General features: G+C 37.1%; 1 protein-coding gene across 1 annotated transcript in view; it reads left to right on the top strand.

Annotated features, from left to right (window-relative positions):
* The window catches only part of ctif (CBP80/20-dependent translation initiation factor), a 70624-nt gene extending 50925 nt beyond the window's left edge, over nt 1-19699 (top strand). Inside the window, exons 9-12 of the mRNA XM_079584980.1 lie at nt 1628-2102; nt 2930-3229; nt 8775-8930; nt 19238-19699. Coding sequence (XP_079441106.1) covers nt 1628-2102; nt 2930-3229; nt 8775-8930; nt 19238-19339 — 1033 coding nt within the window. The 3' untranslated portion in view covers nt 19340-19699. The remainder of the gene's footprint in view (nt 1-1627; nt 2103-2929; nt 3230-8774; nt 8931-19237) is intronic.
* The last annotated feature ends 341 nt before the right edge of the window (nt 19700-20040 follow it).

The following is a 20040-nucleotide window of genomic DNA, read 5'->3' as shown; positions in this document are numbered from 1 at the left end:
TAGTAAAATCTCATTGGTCCTAAATCCTGAATATGTCTAGATTGGCTTGGATTTTTATTGTTGTTGCTTTATGCAGGATTTTGCTTTCAGTGACGCCTGAGAAATGCGATTTATACTAAATTTGCACTTAACTTGGATAGAGTTCATTACATTTTGTTTGTGCAATTTGTAACTTGTTTGAATGACTTGAATCCAAATATTGTCTTTTCTGATTATTGCCGTCAGTGATGCTAACATTTGTTCACACACACGTAATGATTAATGACACACACATAACGTGCAGTAATGCATTCAGTGCTCGTGATGCATGCGGACGCAGACAGCACATGTCAGCGTGTCTATATGTGTGCAAACACATGTAATGTACACACAGGCGTGTGTGAATGTAAAGCCGTAATCCAGTGTTGGTCTGGATGACTGGTGAAGATAGATCGTCCCGTCAGACTGCTGCAAACATGGAGATCTGGGTGATTACACACTGACTCACATCTGTCGTAAATCATTACACACACTCACAAACACACTCTGTGTGGCTGCAGTTATTAGTAGTGGTGTTTAAGTCAATCATCACTATTATTAATGCTCATATTTGGGGTTAAGGCCTGTTCACACTAAGATGATAACTGTAATGTGATGTCCACACCGGCACATGATGACATTCTGTTGACTGTTAATGTTTCTATTGTTCATCAGCTGAAAATCATTCTGGAAATATGGTTTTTCTCTATGGTTATCGTTATATTTGTGGTGTGGATGTCTCTATTATCAAAATAGTAGAACAATTAAGAAAACTTAGTTTTTTTAATTTAATTTTTCAATTCAATTTACATTTATTTGTATAGCTATTTTCACAATACATATTGTTTCAAAGCAGCTTTACAGAAAGTGCACGTCTACATTACAATTTAGAGTGATCTGTTATCAGAGCCACGTTTCAGAAATGTACATATACAAATCACACAGTTAGATAATAATGTATTAGTAATGAATACATGTTTGTTAACATATGATTGGGATATATAGAGAAAAAGTACACTTATTTATTTATTTGTGTACTTATGAATATATTTTATGCGTTTATTTCTTTGCCTATTTATTTCTTTATTTATTTATTTTTACTTAAACACCCGGAATGCTCTTCAAATTATGTGTTTGTTGTCCTGCATTGTCCAACAGAATCTGTGTATTTTTTATGTAATTTGTGTACACAATGTTATATTTATTTGTGTGTATTTTTGGTTGTTTGATTTGATTTATTTGTATTTTTGTTTGTTTTTCTGTATTTATTTATTTATTTGTTTGTTGTGTGTATTTACTTGTGTATTAACCACACAGAGCATCCTAGCTACTGCTTGGCAACATCCTGGCAACTACCCAGAACACCTTAGCAACTGCATAACAATGTATGACTACTGCTTTGAACACCTTACCAGTTATTTAGCGAATACACACTGGCAACAACCCTAGCAACTACCCAGATCACTCTCAATCACAAAAAAAATCCTTCAGAACACCTTAGCAACCGCCTAGCAACACCCTGGAAACCACACACAACACAGTGTTTGCATGGGCAAGAAGCACTCGGTGACATTGATAATAACAGGGTTTTTTTCTTTCTTTTTTCTAGGAGACCGCAGCGCCTGCCTGGAGGAGGAGGGCCTGGTGGGAAATCCCAGAATCCTCCTCTTCAGCAGCAGCAACAACAGCCCAATCAGATGCAACAGCCCAACGCTGAGCACCAATCAGGTGCCGGCATGAAGCACGGAGGGCGGGGTTACCAGGGCCAGCAGAACCAGGGCGGGCGGCAGGGCGGGCCACATCACGGCTACAGCCAGAACCGGCGCTGGCATCAGCATCCCAAACACCTGACGAACAGTTTCAGTCAAGGGCCCTCGGGGGCCGACAGGGGCCTCACACGCAATACCAAAGAGACAGAGAATGTAAAACACGAGGAGCCGGAGCCCCCCACAGAGAGAGGAGCGAAGGACGAGCCTGCGAAAGAGGAGAGGAAGAAAGAAGACAAGGAGGAGAAGACGGAGAGCGGGAAGATCTGCTTACTACAGTCGTCGAAAGAGAGACTGAGGAGGAGATTGAAAGAGAAGGTGCTTTTAAATCCCAGTTTAGTTCCTGAAACTGAATTCAAATTGATTTAGTTAAATGCAGAAGTGCCACTGAGGCATGAGGGCGAGGAATTAGAAGTAAAATTACCCGGTAAATGAAATCCATATTACTGTATTTATATTATTGTAACTCAGTTTCCTATTTACTAGAAAAGCAAAGTTGGTTTGATGGTTTTGTTTGAAAGTTTTGAAAAGGGATGGATGGATGGAGGGAGGGATTGATGGATGGATGAATAGATGGAGGGATGGATAGATAGATGGAGCGAGGGATGGATAGATAGATAGGTAGATGGATGGATGGATGGATGGATGGATGAATAGGTAGAGGGATGGATGGATAGATAGATAGATGGAGGGATGGATAGATAGGTAGATGGATGGATGGATGGATGGATAGATGGATGGATGAATAGATGGATAGATAGATAGATGGAGGGAGGGATGGATAGATAGATAGATAGATAGGTATATGGATGGATGGATGGATGAATAGATGGAGGGATGGATAGATAGATGGAGCGAGGGATGGATAGATAGATAGGTAGATGGATGGATGGATGGATGGATGGATGAATAGGTAGAGGGATGGATGGATAGATAGAAGGATAGATAGAGGGATGGATGTATAGACTGCAGGACAGCTGAATGATAGATAGATGGATGGATAGATGGATAGATATGAATGCCACTTTTGATTTATTTAATGCAAGCTTGGTGAATAAAAGTATTAGTGACCCCAAACTTTTTAACCACACCGTTCCTCAATGTTCCAAGTCACATGACCATTCTCACTGTACTCTGATTGGCAGGAGGAAGTTCTCGTGGCGACGGCCGGACCTCAGCGTAACCGAATGGACAGATTGTTAGAGATTCTAAACAGCATGAAAAACAACAGCAGTGGCGTGGAGGTGCAGCTCACCTCGTTCATGGAGGAGGCGCAGAACTCGGCCGACTCGGAGGAGACGCTGAACCAGATCGTGCTCACCATTTACAGCAAGGCCGTCAGCGACCGAAGCTTCGCCGCCACGGCCGCCAAACTCTGCGACAAGATGGCTCTGTTCATGGTGGAAGGCACCAAGTTCCGCTCTCTCCTACTCAACATGTTACAGGTAAGGACTGAATGTCCGTTACTTATTTCATCACGTTCATGTTCTGCAGGTTCTCTCCTATTGGTCAGTGCTGTCTCTGAGGACCAATCAGATTGCACGCTTTACAGTGGCTAGCTGTCACTCAGAAGGACATTCTGCAAATGTCATCTCACCTGATGCTCGACCACATCCATCTCAACTCTTTCGTTCCTCTTTTGTGTCTGCGTTCTCTCTGTTTCTCTTCTTCCTCTTTTTCTCGAGGGCTTCAGGATGTGATTCATCTGTGCAATCCAGCCGAGTGACCCTGTACAATTTCCTCATTGGACAAAAGGGACACTTTAGGCCCCAAACACTTTCACCTCATTTGAAAAGTTAGGAGTTTCCCCAATCTTTCTGAAAGCTGATCAATATACTCTGAAGAAATGTACTTTTCATCATTTACTTATGGAGTCAAAATAGGGCCATATATATCTGCAAAATAAATCAATGTTTCGCAAAAAAAAAAAAATGTTTTGCAAAAAAAAAAAATGTTTTGCAAAAAAAAAAAAAAATTTTTGCAAAAAAAAAAAATGTTTTGCAAAAAAAAAAAATGTTTTGCAAATAAAAATAGAGTATTGAGAAAAAAAATGCTTTTTTGCAAGTAAAATAAAATAATTGCAAAAGAAAAGTTAACCACTGAGAGAAAAAATAAAGTTTAGCAAAGTAAAACTTCAGCAGCATTGACTGCAACACATATTTCCCTTTGCGCCGCTCCTTTAAATCCGCGTTTCTGTCATCCGTGCCTCTGCGGCGCACGCTTTCCTTTGCGCTTCCTTTTTCTTTGCGCCTCGCTTTGTGTCCCTGATTTGACGTGGGGGGTGGGGTCAAGAGGTTGGGGTGTGTACAAGGGACGAAGGCGCGTCCTTCTCGCCTACGTCATCAGCGCGAGCCCCAGACCGAGTGGATCGATCGAAATGGCGGAGCAGTAGTGATGGGATTTATGGCTCTTTGAGGGGATCCGTTCCTTTCAAAGAGCCGTTCAAAAGAACGGCTCTTTTGGCTCTTTTTAAATATTTAGTCAGTTTTAAGAAGCCAGCTTGGGAGCATCTTAGTTTATCCTCACTGGGAGGAATGATGAGGTGAGATTTGTAGTCAAATAATTAAAACTCAGATATCACACACCAATAGTTGAATTATTCTGAAATATTGATTATTACCTCATTTGTCATGTGTGGACTATATTCCATTGCACAACATCCCTCTGCTTAGGAAGTGACATCACTATTTTGGATTTACCTTTAGTACAAAGTGTGTGTATGTGTAAAGCTATGTTGACTTATGTTATTCATACAATACCTAACGTTACTCACAAATAAACATCAAAAACAAAGCCGGCTGCAATGAATTTCTGTGCAAAACAGCTTTTACTACAAACACTTCCACACAAGAACATTTTGATAAAAAACAAAAAATATTTAAAGTTTTAAATATATACTGTAGATGAAATTAGAATAAATAAAATGGAAATGTCTACATACAATCCACTATTACTACTGTAAACTTTGCAAATAGGACATCACCCGATGATCGATGATGTAACTTATATGGTTATGTATGATCAACTCTGGAAATATTCCTTCATTCAAAAAACGTAATTTGATTTAAGGATGGAGATTGCACAGGAAAGTAAAGTGAGTGAGTGAAAGCAATTGGGACATTGCTTAATTTGTATTATCTTATTGGTGTCGTGCTACAGACATAATTTAAATATTATGCAGGAAACAGAAATCCGATCAGTTATCCAGATACATTTGTTAATATGAACAAATGTAAACGCACGGTGTCCTGATTGGCTAATGATCCGATCTGCTTGATCAGATCATGGTGATCGCATGTTAATGCCAAGTGTAAACACAGCCTTTGTGTGCATCTGTGTGAAACACGCATAGGAAAAAAAGAACGACAAAGAACGGCTCCCCTCCAGCCGCGACTCGGCTCCCATCGTTCATGTTTATGAGCCGTTCAAAAGAATCGGTTCGTTCGCGAACGTCACAACTCTACGGAGCAGAGACATGCGGGTGATGGATCACAGGTATGTATTATTGATAGCTTTCTTATTATTATTATTAGACTCCTATATTATTAATAACAGATACTTCAGACCGGCTAGAGGGTGGTATTTAGCAGTATCTGTTATTAATAATATAGGAGTCTAATAATAATAATAAGAAAGCTATCAATAATACATACCTGTGATCCATCACCCATCCGCCATTTCGATCGATCCACTCGGTCTGGGGCTCGCGCTGATGACGTAGGCGAGAAGGACGCGCCTTCGTCCCTTGTACACACCCCAACCTCTTGACCCCACCCCCCACGTCAAATCAGGGACACAAAGCGAGGCGCAAAGAAAAAGGAAGCGCAAAGGAAAGCGTGCGCCGCAGAGGCACGGATGACAGAAACGCGGATTTAAAGGAGCGGCGCAAAGGGAAATATGTGTTGCAGTCAATGCTGCTGAAGTTTTACTTTGCTAAACTTTATTTTTTCTCTCAGTGGTTAACTTTTCTTTTGCAATTATTTTATTTTACTTGCAAAAAAAACATTTTTTTTCCTCAATACTCTATTTTTATTTGCAAAACATATTTTTTTTTTGCAAAACATTTTTTTTTTTTGCAAAACATTTTTTTTTTTTGCAAAACATTTTTTTTTTTGCAAAACTTTTTTTTTTTTTTGCGAAACATTGTTTTATTTTGCAGATATATATGGCCCTATTTTGACTCCATATTTACTCACTCTCATTTGTGTAAAATGGAAACCCTGGCTGCTCTTTTCCTTATAATCAATTTCAATTTCCAAATGACACCATAAAATTGGCACATACAATAATAATATAATTTTTAGTAACAAATAAAAACTAACTTTACAGGTTATGTGTGGACCAACATTATTTTAGTATTATTTTCAATTATAATCCTTTGAATCAGCTTTTTTTTTTAAATAAATTTTTTTTGTATTCATTTAAATTTTTGTTAAAATATATATATATATATATATATATATATATAGCTTAATTTTATTTTTTAAGTTCAGTTTACATTTAAATTTTAAAGTATTAGTAATTGTGTGTGTGTGTGTGTGTGTGTGTGTGTGTACTGTATATGTTTCAAAAATATGTTTAGGAAGGGCATTACTGAAAACAGTGAATATCTAGTCACCAATCTTGTTTATGCAAAACCAGATTCATTTTTTTATTTATTTTTATTCAGCTGATGATATTTTGATGTGCTCTTAATGGTAAATATGTATTCCTAATGCCAGTAGTCTATGAGGGAGCATGGCATCCCAATGGCATTTAGTTGTAGGTGTAGTCCGAACAGTAGTCTGACATACATACATATGTATTTTATATATATGAAATGCGTATATATAGCTTTCATTTATTTATTTTTTATTTCAGTTTTAGTAATTTATTGTTTAGTAACTTATTTCAGTTAGTTCTGGGTGATAAAACACGTAATGCTTTTAATATACGACCCTTTTTAATTTGTTAGTGTATTATTAACTCTGCAGGGAGCCGTACTGCAGAAGTGTGTGTGCCGTGTCTCTGGCTCTGTTGTTTGGGGTCAGTCTGTCTGTACGCTGCTTTTGGTGGTAAAGCTCTAAGTATTTTGTCATTGTTTTTGGGAACTGACTGTTAGACTCACAGTGATGTGATACCAGAACTCTGACCTGCTGCTGGTGCGGCCAAAACACACATCCTGCTCTACACACACACACAACACTCACACACGCACCACACACACACGCAACACACACGCACCACACACACACACACGCACGCAACACACACACAACACCAACACACACGCACCACACACACACACACGCACCACACACACACACACATGCACAACACACATGCACAACCCACACGCACAACACACACACACACACAGACCAACAAACGCTCCGTCGCAAACAAACCCCATGCTGCAGATGTCAATAACAGGATCGTGAAGGAAAAGTACTAAAGCCATCTATTACAATCAAACTTAAAAAATATATACAAAATAATAATGAATAGTATTTTTTCTGATTTTATATCATGTATTACAGTAGCATTACTTAGTATCTACAAAAAAAGGCAAACTTTCTGTGTGTTTGACATATACTTGTTTAGTAATATTTTTATGGAAAGGTTTTTTGATTAATAGAACAGCATTCATTTGAAATAGAAATCTTTTGTAACATTATAAATGTCTTTACTGTCACTTTTGATCACTTGAATGCAGCAAACAGAAAACATCACTGTTGAACAGAAGTGTAATTGTTTAAACGGATAAAGTCATGATACACACATCTCTTTTTTGCCTTTTAGCATGTAGTAGCCCCTTTAAGTGTGTCTCAGGCATCAGTCTGGAGTTTGAGTGTGTGTTGAGGTGGATGAATCATCCGGTTCGTCCTCACATAAACCGGTGCTCTTCACCCGTATGACGCGAGAGCAGACGCTTTCGTTCTGACGATATTATGTAACAGATACACACAGATGCAAGCGTCTCTGACCCTTGTGAAAGGACATGTCTGCGCCGACTCATTTAGCAATCTGCCACAAACACACAGACGGCTTATCGCAGAACTGTGTGTGTGTGTGTGTGTGTGTGTGTGTGTGTGTGTGTGTGTGTGTGTGTGTGTGTGTGTGTGTGTGTGTGTGTGTGTGTGTGTGTGTGTGTGTGTGTGTGTGTGTGTGTGTGTGTGTGTGTGTGTGTGTGTGTATGAGAGAGAGAAAGTCTTTTTGATTTTTATGTGCACTTGTATCATGATGAGTCAGGCATGCTGGGAATTTTAATGGATGTAAAAAGAAGTCTCATATGCTCACCACTGCTGCATTTATTGGTTGTAAAATCAGTAATATTGTGAAATATTATTACAATTTAAAATAAACCATTTTCTATCTGAATATATATTAAAGTGTAATTTATTTCTGTGATCAAAGCTGTATTTTTTTTTAGCATTATTACTCCAGTCTTCAGTGTCACATGATCCTTCAGAAATCAGTATAATATGATGATTTGATGCTCAAAAAAACATTTCTGATTATTATCAATGTTGAAACCATCATTAAACTGATCAAAATTGACAGTAAATACATTTATAATGTTACAAAAGATTGTATTTCAAATAAACTTTTAAATGAACTTTCTATTCATCAAGACCCCTGAAAAAAATGCATCACGTTTTCCACAAAAATATTAAACATATCAAATATTAAGTTTGAAAAACATTGATGATAAGAACCATTATTAATAATTGAGCACCAATAATATTTGATTGCAGCAAAACAGTGACCCTGAAGACTGAAGTAATGATGCTGAAAACTCACAGGAATAAATTACATTTTAAGACAAATTAAATTCAAATAGAAAATGGTTCTTTTAATATTTGTAATAATAAAATATTACTTCTTTTACTGTATTTTTGATCAAATTGATTTATCACCAAATAGCCTTGGTGAGCAGAACAGACTTTTTTCCAAATCTTTCAGAAGTGTGTTGTGCATTTCAGAAGTGTTGTGTGTGTTTCTCTGCAGAGGGACTTCAAGCGTCGTGAGGAGCTCCAGCAGACAGACGTGGAGAGCTGGCTGGGCTTCATCACGTTTCTGTGTGAAGTGTTCGGCACCATGAGGAGCAGCGCTGGAGAGCCGTTCAGAGTGCTGGTGTGTCCCATCTACTCCTGCTTACGAGAGGTACACGACACACACCTCATCCACTGCAGGCCAAAGAAGGGAAGCGCTGTGTGTAGAATCCACTCGGATAAAACACTGTTACTCTGACCTCAGATTTACTGTGCGTCGTCTCTCTCGATCTCGCTTGGATAGATGTGAGATTAAAATGTCACATGAAACAAACAAAGAGATCAAAATATCAAAACAAATTCCTACACATTTTACTCTTATCATTTAAACGAGACATATTATGCCCTTTTACAAAGTCTTGATTTATTTTTGGGCTCTACAAGAACAGGTTTTCATGCTTGAATGTTCAAAACACATTATTTTTCTCATATTCTCCATTGTTGCGGCTCCTCTCTTCCCAGTCTGTCAGTAACGCTCTGTTTACTTCCTGTCTCTATGAAGCCCCTCCTTCTTAAGAGCACACTGTGCTCTGATTGGTCGACTGGAGCTTGCGTTGTGATTAGTCGATCGCTTGTCAGACAGTAGCTATGTTTCCATCCACACGTTTTTATCCGAATGAAGAGATATCGAATGAAAAATGCCTTATGGAAACAGTAAAATTCTATTGAATTTCATGAATATCGACTCAAATGAAATGCGTTCGGTCTCATCGGATTTTATCTTGATCGATATACGGCTTATGCGATAAACGCTGATGGAAACGTTATTTGCCCAATAAATAATGAATTGCATTTTGTTCGCAAATGTTGGCTTGAATGTTGTGCGATTCAGTGCGAAAATGAATGGAAACACCTTAAAATGTCTCAAATCAATTCGATAAACCAATTTGATCGCAAAACAGCATGTGATGTCATTACGCACAGGTTTTTATTGGCTTTAAAGCCGTTGGATGGAAACACACTTTCACCAGCTTTATTCGCATGAGTTTTTTTACCGAACTTCTGATAATTCGATTGACAAATGGATGGAAACTTAGCTACTGATATAGAGAATAACTCCTGTTATATTTTGTTTTAGCTGGATCAATGTGCACTGACCGCCACAGTGTTCTTGTCAGAGAACTCAGAGTCATGGATAGATGATAGCATTTTAATGATTGCTTTGGCATCAATATAGATGGACATGTGCAAGGTTTTCTAAACAATGAAAGAAATAAAAGTAATCAACATAAATCACGTAAATGTTACATTGTAGATATAAATGTAAAACTCAACATAAAGTATATGCTTCCTTATACAAATTATAACGATCGCTATTTAAACTTCAAAGGATTGACGGCATATAATACAGCATGCAATTCACGTGTGGTAAATGGCCGCTTAATATAGATGCATAAACTTATAAACACTATCCACAACAAATCCACTTGCAATATAACATTATTATTCAAATAACACTGGACTTACTTGTCCTTTACTCGTACAATGTCCTTATAATGCAAGCAATCCCGCGAACTTTCCAGTCAGAACGGCTGGTTCAACTCTATGACGCTACTTATTCTCAGTCTACTAAATCAGCGTAGGCTCCGCAACTGCACTAGTCGCGCACTATCTAGTGACGAACAGCGCTGATTCTGTGTGCATCTCCGTTATTATGCTAAACATGGAGAATTCAGAACAACTCCTGCTGTAGAGACTTTGTAACTTTGCAGAGCTTTTTAATTCTCAAACAGCAACATTACACACTAAAGAACGTTGAAAATATTTAAAAAAATCACAATAGGACCCCTTTAAATCTTCTGCTGTTTAGCAATGCTAATGTTTATTTCCTACGCATTAACTCACTATAACTGAACATGTTGCTGAACACTGAATATGTGTTGTTGACATGTAAATGTGAATGGTTGTGTGTTTATCTGATGACCGGAAATCTTTTATTTTTTTATATTTTTCAGCTGAATTCCAGTAACTCAGAAGTAGGGCTGCACGATTTAGAGAAAGTCATTTTCATTTCTAAAATGCGATTTAAATTTGTAGGGCTGCAAAATTTGGACAAAAAATGTTTTATATATATGAGTGTGATAAATTATTATTATTAACAATAATAATATTGCTATTATTATTACAAAATAAAAATATGAAAACACGACATTCCTATTGTAATATTTTCACTCTAAAATAATAATATTTTTACATACATATTTTTATGGTGCAATTGTTACAATTCTAATTCTTAATTTCTTCTTTTTCAAACTTTAAACCATCAAGCTTTTATTTAGGTGGTTTTTACAAGTTTGGAAAGTGGTGCACTTAATTTTTATTTTCGGTTCTTTTTCGATTAATCATTAATCAGCTCTACATGCAAGGTAGTTTTGCTTTGTGAAACTTAGTTTTTTTTTCACAATACATCAAACTCATTTAAAAAAAAAAAAAAATTTCATTATCCGACCCCTTTGAGACTTAAAGATGATCTTTGTCTCGTGAAGTGCCCGCTGGTGAATAGGGCTTCCCTGTCTGGGCTGAATCCTGTCAGTTGTTCAGCTGATGACAGACGTGATCCGTCAAAAGCCAAAGTTTGATTCTTCGGCAGCTCCACATCAAAGAGTCGTGATCTGGGTGAGAGTTCAGTGTGTGTTTGTGCCGTATGAATGCCGCTATTCAGGATCGCAGCCGGATTAACATCCCGTTCGGCTCTCGTATCGGCACGTCCCGACACGATGGTCCCGGAGTCTGAACAGGCACTTTGTGTCGGTGTGTGACAGCGATTACGTCTCCGCCAGGTGTGTGAAGTGTGTGTTGTGTGGACCGGCAGAGCAGGTTGGGTAATTACAGGTGATCCAGCTGTAGTGTGGAGCTGACAGGTGTATGTGGAGCGCTGAGGGTGTGGGAGATCATAAAAGACAGGATGAATGCAGGGAGGGAGAAAAGAGAGCGTCTGTTGTTCATCTGAAAGCTGCTTGAGCTGAAGGGTTGGACGCATCTCTGATCTTCTCAAACCCTTTTGTTGGATTCTTTTGTGCATTTCCATCACTTTTACCTGCTTGCATCAAATATACTAAATCTACACTATTCATTAATAGATTTGGAAAGCTTTTAAATTGTATCTAGTGTTGAGAGAGAAAATGTAAGATGCAAATTGCAGTAGGATAGCTGAAGTTTGTGTTTGTGATTTTATAGATGCAATATTTGCATATTAAAGTGCCTCTATTATGCTATTTTAAAGGTTACTCATTTTGTTTTGGATTCTCCTACAACAGGTTTACATGCATTCAAGGTTTAGAAACACTTTAATTTTCTCATAATATCCGACCAGCATCAGCTCTTTTCTCACAGTGTCTGCAACAGTCGATAAAGGATCGGGTCTCTTTAAACCCCTCCTTTCCACGAGCCTGCTCTGATTGGTCAAACGGCACGGTCTGTTGTGATTGGTCTACTCTGCTCTGATTGGTCAGATGGCCCAGTCTGTTGTGATTGGTCAACTCTGCTCTGATTGGTCAGATGGCCCAGTCTGTTGTGATTGGCCTACTCTGCTCTGATTGGTCAGATGGCCCAGTCTGTTGTGATTGGCCTACTCTGCTCTGATTGGTCAGATGTCCCAGTCTGTTGTGATTGGTCTACTCTGCTCTGATTGGTCTACTCTGCTCTGATTGGTCTAGTCTGCTCTGACTGGTCAGATGGCCCAGTCTGTTGTGATTGATCTACTCTGCTCTGATTGGTCAGATGGCCCAGTCTGTTGTGATTGGTCTACTCTGCTCTGATTGGTCTACTCTGCTCTGATTGGTCAGATGGCCCAGTCTGTTGTGATTGGTCTACTCTGCTCTGATTGGTCTACTCTGCTCTGATTGGTCTACTCTGCTCTGATTGGTCAGATGTCCCAGTCTGTTGTGATTGGCCTACTCTGCTCTGATTGGTCAGATGGCCCAGTCTGTTGTGATTGGTCTACTCTGCTCTGATTGGTCTACTCTGCTCTGATTGGTCAGATGGCCCAGTCTGTTGCGATTAGTCGACAGCTTACTGTGTGTATCGAAACCAAACGCCCATTACCATTCTGAATTTCAGCTCCAGATCTTCCTCAGCTCTTCATAGACAGTAATGCGTACAGTAATGATGGTGTCTGTTTTCAATTCTGTATCAATCTGCGTCTGTATCAATCCCAGCGTGAGACTTGATGTCTTTAGGACAGTCCTTGTAAAGTGGATTTGCTTTGGTAGCAGAAAAACAGCGTCTTCTCGACATGAACAACACAAACCGAACTCTTCTAGTCTCAGCTACAACTGCAGTGTTTGAGCGCGGGGGAAAAGTAGACATTGTTCGAAAGCGGGGCATTTCCCAAACACACTCGAAGTGGTTGACCAATCACAACACCCTGCTCCAGCCGACCAATCAGAGCACAGTGTGCTTTTCAGAAGGAGGGGCTTCATAGAGACAGGAACTAAACCGAGCGTTACTGACAGACTGAGAAGAGAGGAGCTGCAACAATGGAGAATATGAGAAAAATAATGAACATTCAAGCATGCAAACCTGTTCTAGTAGAGCACAAAAAACTAAATCAAGACTTTCTAAAAGGGCATAATAGGTCCTCTTCAAAATATGTCTCTGTGCTAGTGGAGAGTTTGACCATGTAGGATCATGTTAATTTTTGAAGTCTTCAGGGAGATAATTACAGCCTTGTCTATGTTCTTCATTATGTTGATTCTGATGTGGAGTTGTATTCGCATATGAGGTTAGTTTGAGGTGGTTTCTGTAACACGAGCTCTGCTCCTGCTCTCTGGGGACGTCATTATGGACGATATAACTCTAGACTTAAAGCAGCGGTTACCCTGGAGACCAGCATAAGGAGACCCCATCAGTAATTACCCGAGACCACCAGGACTAGAAACCTCTAGACACCAATATACATGTTCACTCCTTCAAACGCCGCGGGCCATGGATTCAGGTCTGGAATATCTTATCATAGATTCAGAGACTTTTGGGGACTTGGGTTTTCTATTATAATATGCTGGAATGTAAGGGTCCTTCATTCCTTGCCATTATTGTTCAGGTGAAATCTCATTAAAGATTGAGAAGACAGTTGTGGAAAACCTGAAGATATTAGGGAATATATTTGAAGGCTGTAAATGTCATGGATTGAATGAAATCTTACAGTCCTGGGAAAAGTCATGTCAGTGTCGATAGTGAGATACAAAATACATGCCGCTCAAAAGTTTGGGGTCGGTACGATTATTTTAAAGAAGTCTCTTCTGCTCACCACGGCTGCATTTATTTGATTAAAAATACAGTAAAAACAGTAAAATTGTGAAATATTATTACTATTTTAAATAGCTGTTTTCTATGTGAACATATTTGACACTGTAATTTATTCCTGTGATCAAATCTGTATTTTCAGCATCATTACTCCAGTCTTCAGTGTCACATGATCCTTCAGAAATCAGTATAATATGCAGATTTGTGCTCAAATCAAACATTTCTGATTATTATCAATGTTGAAAATAATCGGTGTTAAAACATGATAAAAGTTCAGCATTTATACTTTATTTTTCTTTACTGTCACTTCTGATCAATTTAATGCATCCTTGCTGTATAAAAGTATTAATTTCTTTAAAAAATTTGATTACACCTAAAACCTTTATACATAATGCATTAATCATACCTTGTAATGCACTTTATAATGAATTTTTTTGGTCTTGTGAATAATTTTAACCACAGTTAAAATAATACATAATACATAATAAAATAATACAAATAAACATAAGACATTATAATACTTATCTATTAATTGAACACACCTTTAGAAAGTATAATGCATTAAAACCTGAATAACCAATTTCAGATGCAACAAGGAATCTGAATATTAAAATGCATTTTAACTTTGGCTACAATTAAATATTAAAATATATAATGTATTGTAACGTACGTTATAAATACCTTTTATAATGCATTATACATACAGGCTTTAAGTAAAGTGTTACCAAAAAATCTTACTGCAAACATTTGAACTGTTTTTGAACTATATATATATATATACACAATTATTTTTTATTTTATTTTTATTCTGGTAGGTATAGCTTTTTTTGGAAATAAGTGTAATTGTTTAAATCTTTGAATTCCAAGTTTTGACTCCTGAGATACGAATAGAAATCTGTTCCAGAAGTATCTATACATTTCTTTTTAAATGTTTAGTAATCAGGAACGACTGGAACTCATAGAAATCAGTGAACCCTGTAAGACTCTTTAACTTTAACTGCAGGCTGTACTATCATTTTGACACTGATTTTCTCAACAAATACAGTTTTTTTGTGCATTTGTATTTTCCTTAGACTAGATCAAACGTTTTACAGAGCAAAGCGCACTGCGCAGACGCTGCCGTCTGGTTATCATCCAGCTAATTGACGTTTGCTCATGTTAGCAAAGCCCCTTCTTCCTTTTTTTCTTTTTTTGTGGTTCATTTTTCTCTGAAGAATCACTACTTGCCACATTTACTTTAATTATATTAAGAGTCAGGACCAAAAGTAAAGGGGTCATATTGTCTTTTAAAAACCAAAGAGTGATGCAGATTGTATAAATACTGTAATATTCACAACGTAAACGGTAACATTATGAGTGTACTTTAGGAAGAAAAGTCCCTTAAAGTCGATGATCTGTATAAACGTCTGCTGTGATGTTTTGGAGACTGCTGTTGTGGTAACCCGTGAAGTAAAGTATATTTTGAGAGTGAGTCTGCTTGAATGAAATTCCTGGTTTTGTGTGTTTGTGCGGGAGGTTGTCAGCTGTTTTGTGAGACGGTATCCAGACCCGCTCGCGTCAGCTTTGATCAGCGCGGTCCACCGGCCCCTGCAGGCCCCCTGCCTCACAAAGGGCTGCCTGTGTCACTGCCTGAGTGCTTTTCCCGCCCAGCGTTCTGCTAGTCGTCTCAGTAGATCTCTTCAGACACACACACACACACACACACAGATCCACCTTCAGTAGCAAGAGCAATCGTATCAGAACGGCCTGAAAGAACATCATTATAGTAGTCCACAAATCTTCTGCAGTCGTGTGAAAGCTGTACAAGTGAACTCTCAGCGTGAGGTGTTTAAGTCTCATTAAGTTTGGTGTGTAAGGTATAGCAATATATGCTTGACTTTACCACCACTAATAACTGGGCTGGGCAATATGGCCAAAATATTATCACAAAAAATGTTTTCCATATCATTCTATATCAATATTTATCATCAGTAATGGGGAATGTACGGGAAGCGTATTGCATTCACTTGAGGAAAAATTATCTCAGAATTACGAGATCATTTTTCATGAATAAAACGTTTTTGCTCTGTTTTCCTGAATTAATGACTTAATTATCTCAAAATTATGAGAATTTTTTTCTTGAAATAAAATGTATTAATTCAGATTTTTTTTTTTTATAATTAAGTCATTAATTCAGAAAAACAGAGCAAAAACTTTTCCCCAAAGTGAATGCAATACGCTTCAGTAGGAATGAAATGCATTAATGTAAAAAAAAAAAAATTATGTAAACATAACTTTGCAGAATAAGCTACCTTTTAATTTAGGGCCATAAATCATTTATTGAATTTTTTTTAGATTCTGTGTAAAATTGTCTCTAATGCAATGTATTCATAGAACTTTTAACAATTTAATCAAACTGTAATCTAAGTAAAATACAGTATAACAATCAATTTACAACAAAACCTTTTTTTTATCAAATAAAGTATAAATTAAAACATGAAAAAATATTAGTTGCATGATATTGCTCGAAATAATAGTATTTTTTATTATAATAGTAATACATATTTTAATACATAATATTATTATTATTATTCACAACATCACAAATAATAATAAAATGTTGAAATATTTATAAGTAGTTATTTTAAACAGCATTTTAAGGAATATCACACAACCAAGATCATTTTAATAATAATAATACTTTATTATTATTATTATTATTATTGAGCAATATCTTACAACCAATATATTTTTATGATAATAATTAATATGTATTGAGTGTTCTAACTATTATTATTAAGCAATATCATAAAACCAATATATTTCTTAATAATAATAATACATTTAATAGATTTTATTATTAGTAGTAATGGTAGTAGTATAACTTTGAGAAGCACATGTTAATATACAATCATAATATATCTGTGTCATAAATTTGTCAAGTTAAACCAAACGTTTATCATTAATAGTCTCTCTTTAGACTTTCCCGAACGCTGGCTGAGCGCAGCTCTATTGAATCTGATTGAATCCACGTCTAGTTTTGATGTGTGTTCAGTGTCTGTGTTTAATTCGGTTTCGTCACTCTCTCATTCACACAAGAACGCTATAGCAATATAAATGGAAAAAGAAGCACTATTAGCATTAATTTATGAATGAATCATTATGATTAATGAGCTGTCGTGATTCTGAACACCGTTCATGTGTGTGTCTGGGTCAAGTCAAATCAGCAATTTTGCATTACACAAACATGTTGGCCAAGACGAGAAGAACATTCTTACATAATGTCCAGTGACATAATCGTGTCTGTTACGGGAAAAGACAAATGGGAAACCAGACCACAGGATTAGAATAGCTGCTATTTTTTAAACGTTGAGAACATTACTAAATGCTTATTTGTTTGCTTTTCGTGATTTCTTCGTTCCGTCTCATTGCATTGGTCATCTTTGGGGCACTTTGCATATTTTTTACAGTTCTCTTCTCCGTTTTGAAATTCCCTTTGAAACGGAGAATGTTGCATCAGACTCAGTTGCTGAATAATAATGTGTATTTGTCCTGTTTAGTGAGTTTCACTTCTGTTTTTGTGGTCAGACTGAGCACATTTCTGTCTGTCACAACAGTTGTCTGGGGTTGAGACTCGGACTCGGGTGATATTGGTCTCGATGGCGTCTGTCGGCTGGTGGTTTATGAGGAACAGTGAAAGAGGAAGTGAAAGATGATTCGTGTGTTGATGTGTGGTCTATATATACATCTGGATTACCAGCAGTGACCTCCTGAAAGCTGAAGTCTGTTCAACTGCAAATTAAAGATGCATATTCTAATAGCATTAGGGTTCATGTCCCAGGGAACGCATGAGACACTACAGGCAGACAAGTGTGGGTTATTTTGCTTCCATAACTTGTTTTCTTTCAGACTAGTGTAAAGAAAACGTCCAAAATACACATTTAATGCACTTTTTTGCGTCTGTAGATTTCAGTCGCAATACTTAACTTTAAAGACTGTGAGTCAGAAATCTCCACTTCCAACAGCTTTACTTGCACCAAACTTTACAGTTTTATTTCTATCTATATTCTGAAGGCTTATAGAGAGGAGTTTGGTCATATAGCATTTATAGATTTATGAATCGATAAAAAGAGAGAAAGTTCATTACTTTGTTTATTGGGTGTAATAGAATTGTAAACAAAAGTTCATTTATTTCAGTAATTCAACTTAAAAGGTGAAACTAATATATTATATAGACTCATTACATGCAAAGTGAGATATTTCAAGCCTTTATTTGTTATAATTTTGATGATTATGGCTCACAGCTTATGAAAACCCCAAATTCAAAATTAGAATATTGTGAAAAGGTTTTCATAAGCTGTAAGCCATAATCATCAAAATTATAACAAATAAAGGCTTGAAATATTTCAACTATCTCACTTTGCATGTAATGAGTCTATATAATATATTAGTTTCACCTTTTAAGTTGAATCACTGAAATAAATGAACTTTTGCACCATATTCTAATTTTTCGAGTTTCACCTGTATGATAATACTTCATATTGTGTGACGTAGACGTTTGTGGATTTGGATCGAGTTGGTTTAGGCAGGTCTGGATCAGTGTTTATAAATCCCTTATGCGACACTGAGCTTTATAACTTTGCAGATCGTATACATGCACAGATACATTACACACTAAAGGAAAAGGAAAACATTAAAAGATCCCTTTAATATGTCAACATAATGAAACAAGAATTTTATCCTCTGGCCATTTTTATCCATTCTGGAAATGTATGGAAATTAGTGCATATATAATTAGATAATGCACCATTTGCATATTTAAACATAACATTTCAGAAAACTTGCACTAATGTCTACTGTGATTAATTTACTGGGAAAATATAGTGATATTAATTAGTTAATATTTGTACCCTATTCACCAAATTATATCTTTGATGCATTGGATTAAATTGCAAATGCTTAAATGTACTAAAAAAAAATATGAAAAACTGTTTATGAATGGAATCAACATTGAACTGACTCAAAGTGAATAACAACAGCATTGACTTCTGTAGAGCTGCTTTACAGCTGAGTTGAATTATGATGGATGAATTTCTGAAATTCAATTCTGTTTGCTTATACTTGACTGTGATTGGTCAATCTCTGCAGCGCACACTTTTAAAAGCACTGCAGTAAGGAGTGTGTTCTGTGTTGCAGCTCCTGGAGTCTCCGGAGGTGAAGGAGGACGCGGTTCTCTGCTGCTCTATGGAGGTGAGTGAGTTTCACCGCATCTCTGAGATCGTGAAAACACATTCATAATGATGAGGGAGAGAGAGAACGAGACTGATGGATGGATGAAGCCCAGGACACAACAAGCCGACGGTCAGGCGTTTATGAGTGTCTGTCGGCTTGCTTGTGTTCGTTGGCGTAGTCGGTGAGAGAGAGCGCTGATTGGCTGTTCAGCGAACGAGTCCGTGCACGAGAATAAAAGCGAAAGTGATGAAAGCGAGCAAAGAAGTCGAGACGGTTCAGACAGAGCTGTTATAATTACATCATCTTACCTGAGCATGCCAGTGCGCAAATATTAATTTTCATAATAAAATGATCTGACTGGAATGAAGAAAGTGATTAGCGTTATTGATATTCAAAATGGTAATATATCAATATACCAATTGTTACAAAAATAAGGGGGAAAAAAAGTGTGTGTATATATATATATATATACAGTGGTTAAAGTGGGATTTTCCCGGAACCCTCAAAATTTTGTGTAGGAGCAATGGGGGAAAATGACTCGCCGTGGGCACCAACTATCCCAATACTTATTTACTTGATATTTAAATGGGTTTTATTTAGTTCCATCTAGGGGGGCATAATCCCCCGTGAAAATTTGGATTTCTCTGACCTACAAATGTGCAATTTAAGACTTTTGAAGGCCAAAAAAAAACAAAAAAAGGGATAAGAAATAGCTTTAAAACCATGTCTGTGGGCATTCGATTATTTGTCAATACCTGCTCTCTCCT

The sequence above is a fragment of the Phoxinus phoxinus genome (assembly GCF_949152265.1).
Source record: "Phoxinus phoxinus genome assembly, chromosome: 17".
In the NCBI taxonomy this organism is placed as follows: Eukaryota; Metazoa; Chordata; class Actinopteri; order Cypriniformes; family Leuciscidae; genus Phoxinus; species Phoxinus phoxinus.
Note: the sequence above shows the minus strand (reverse complement) of the source record. Positions and strands in the feature narration are given on the sequence as shown.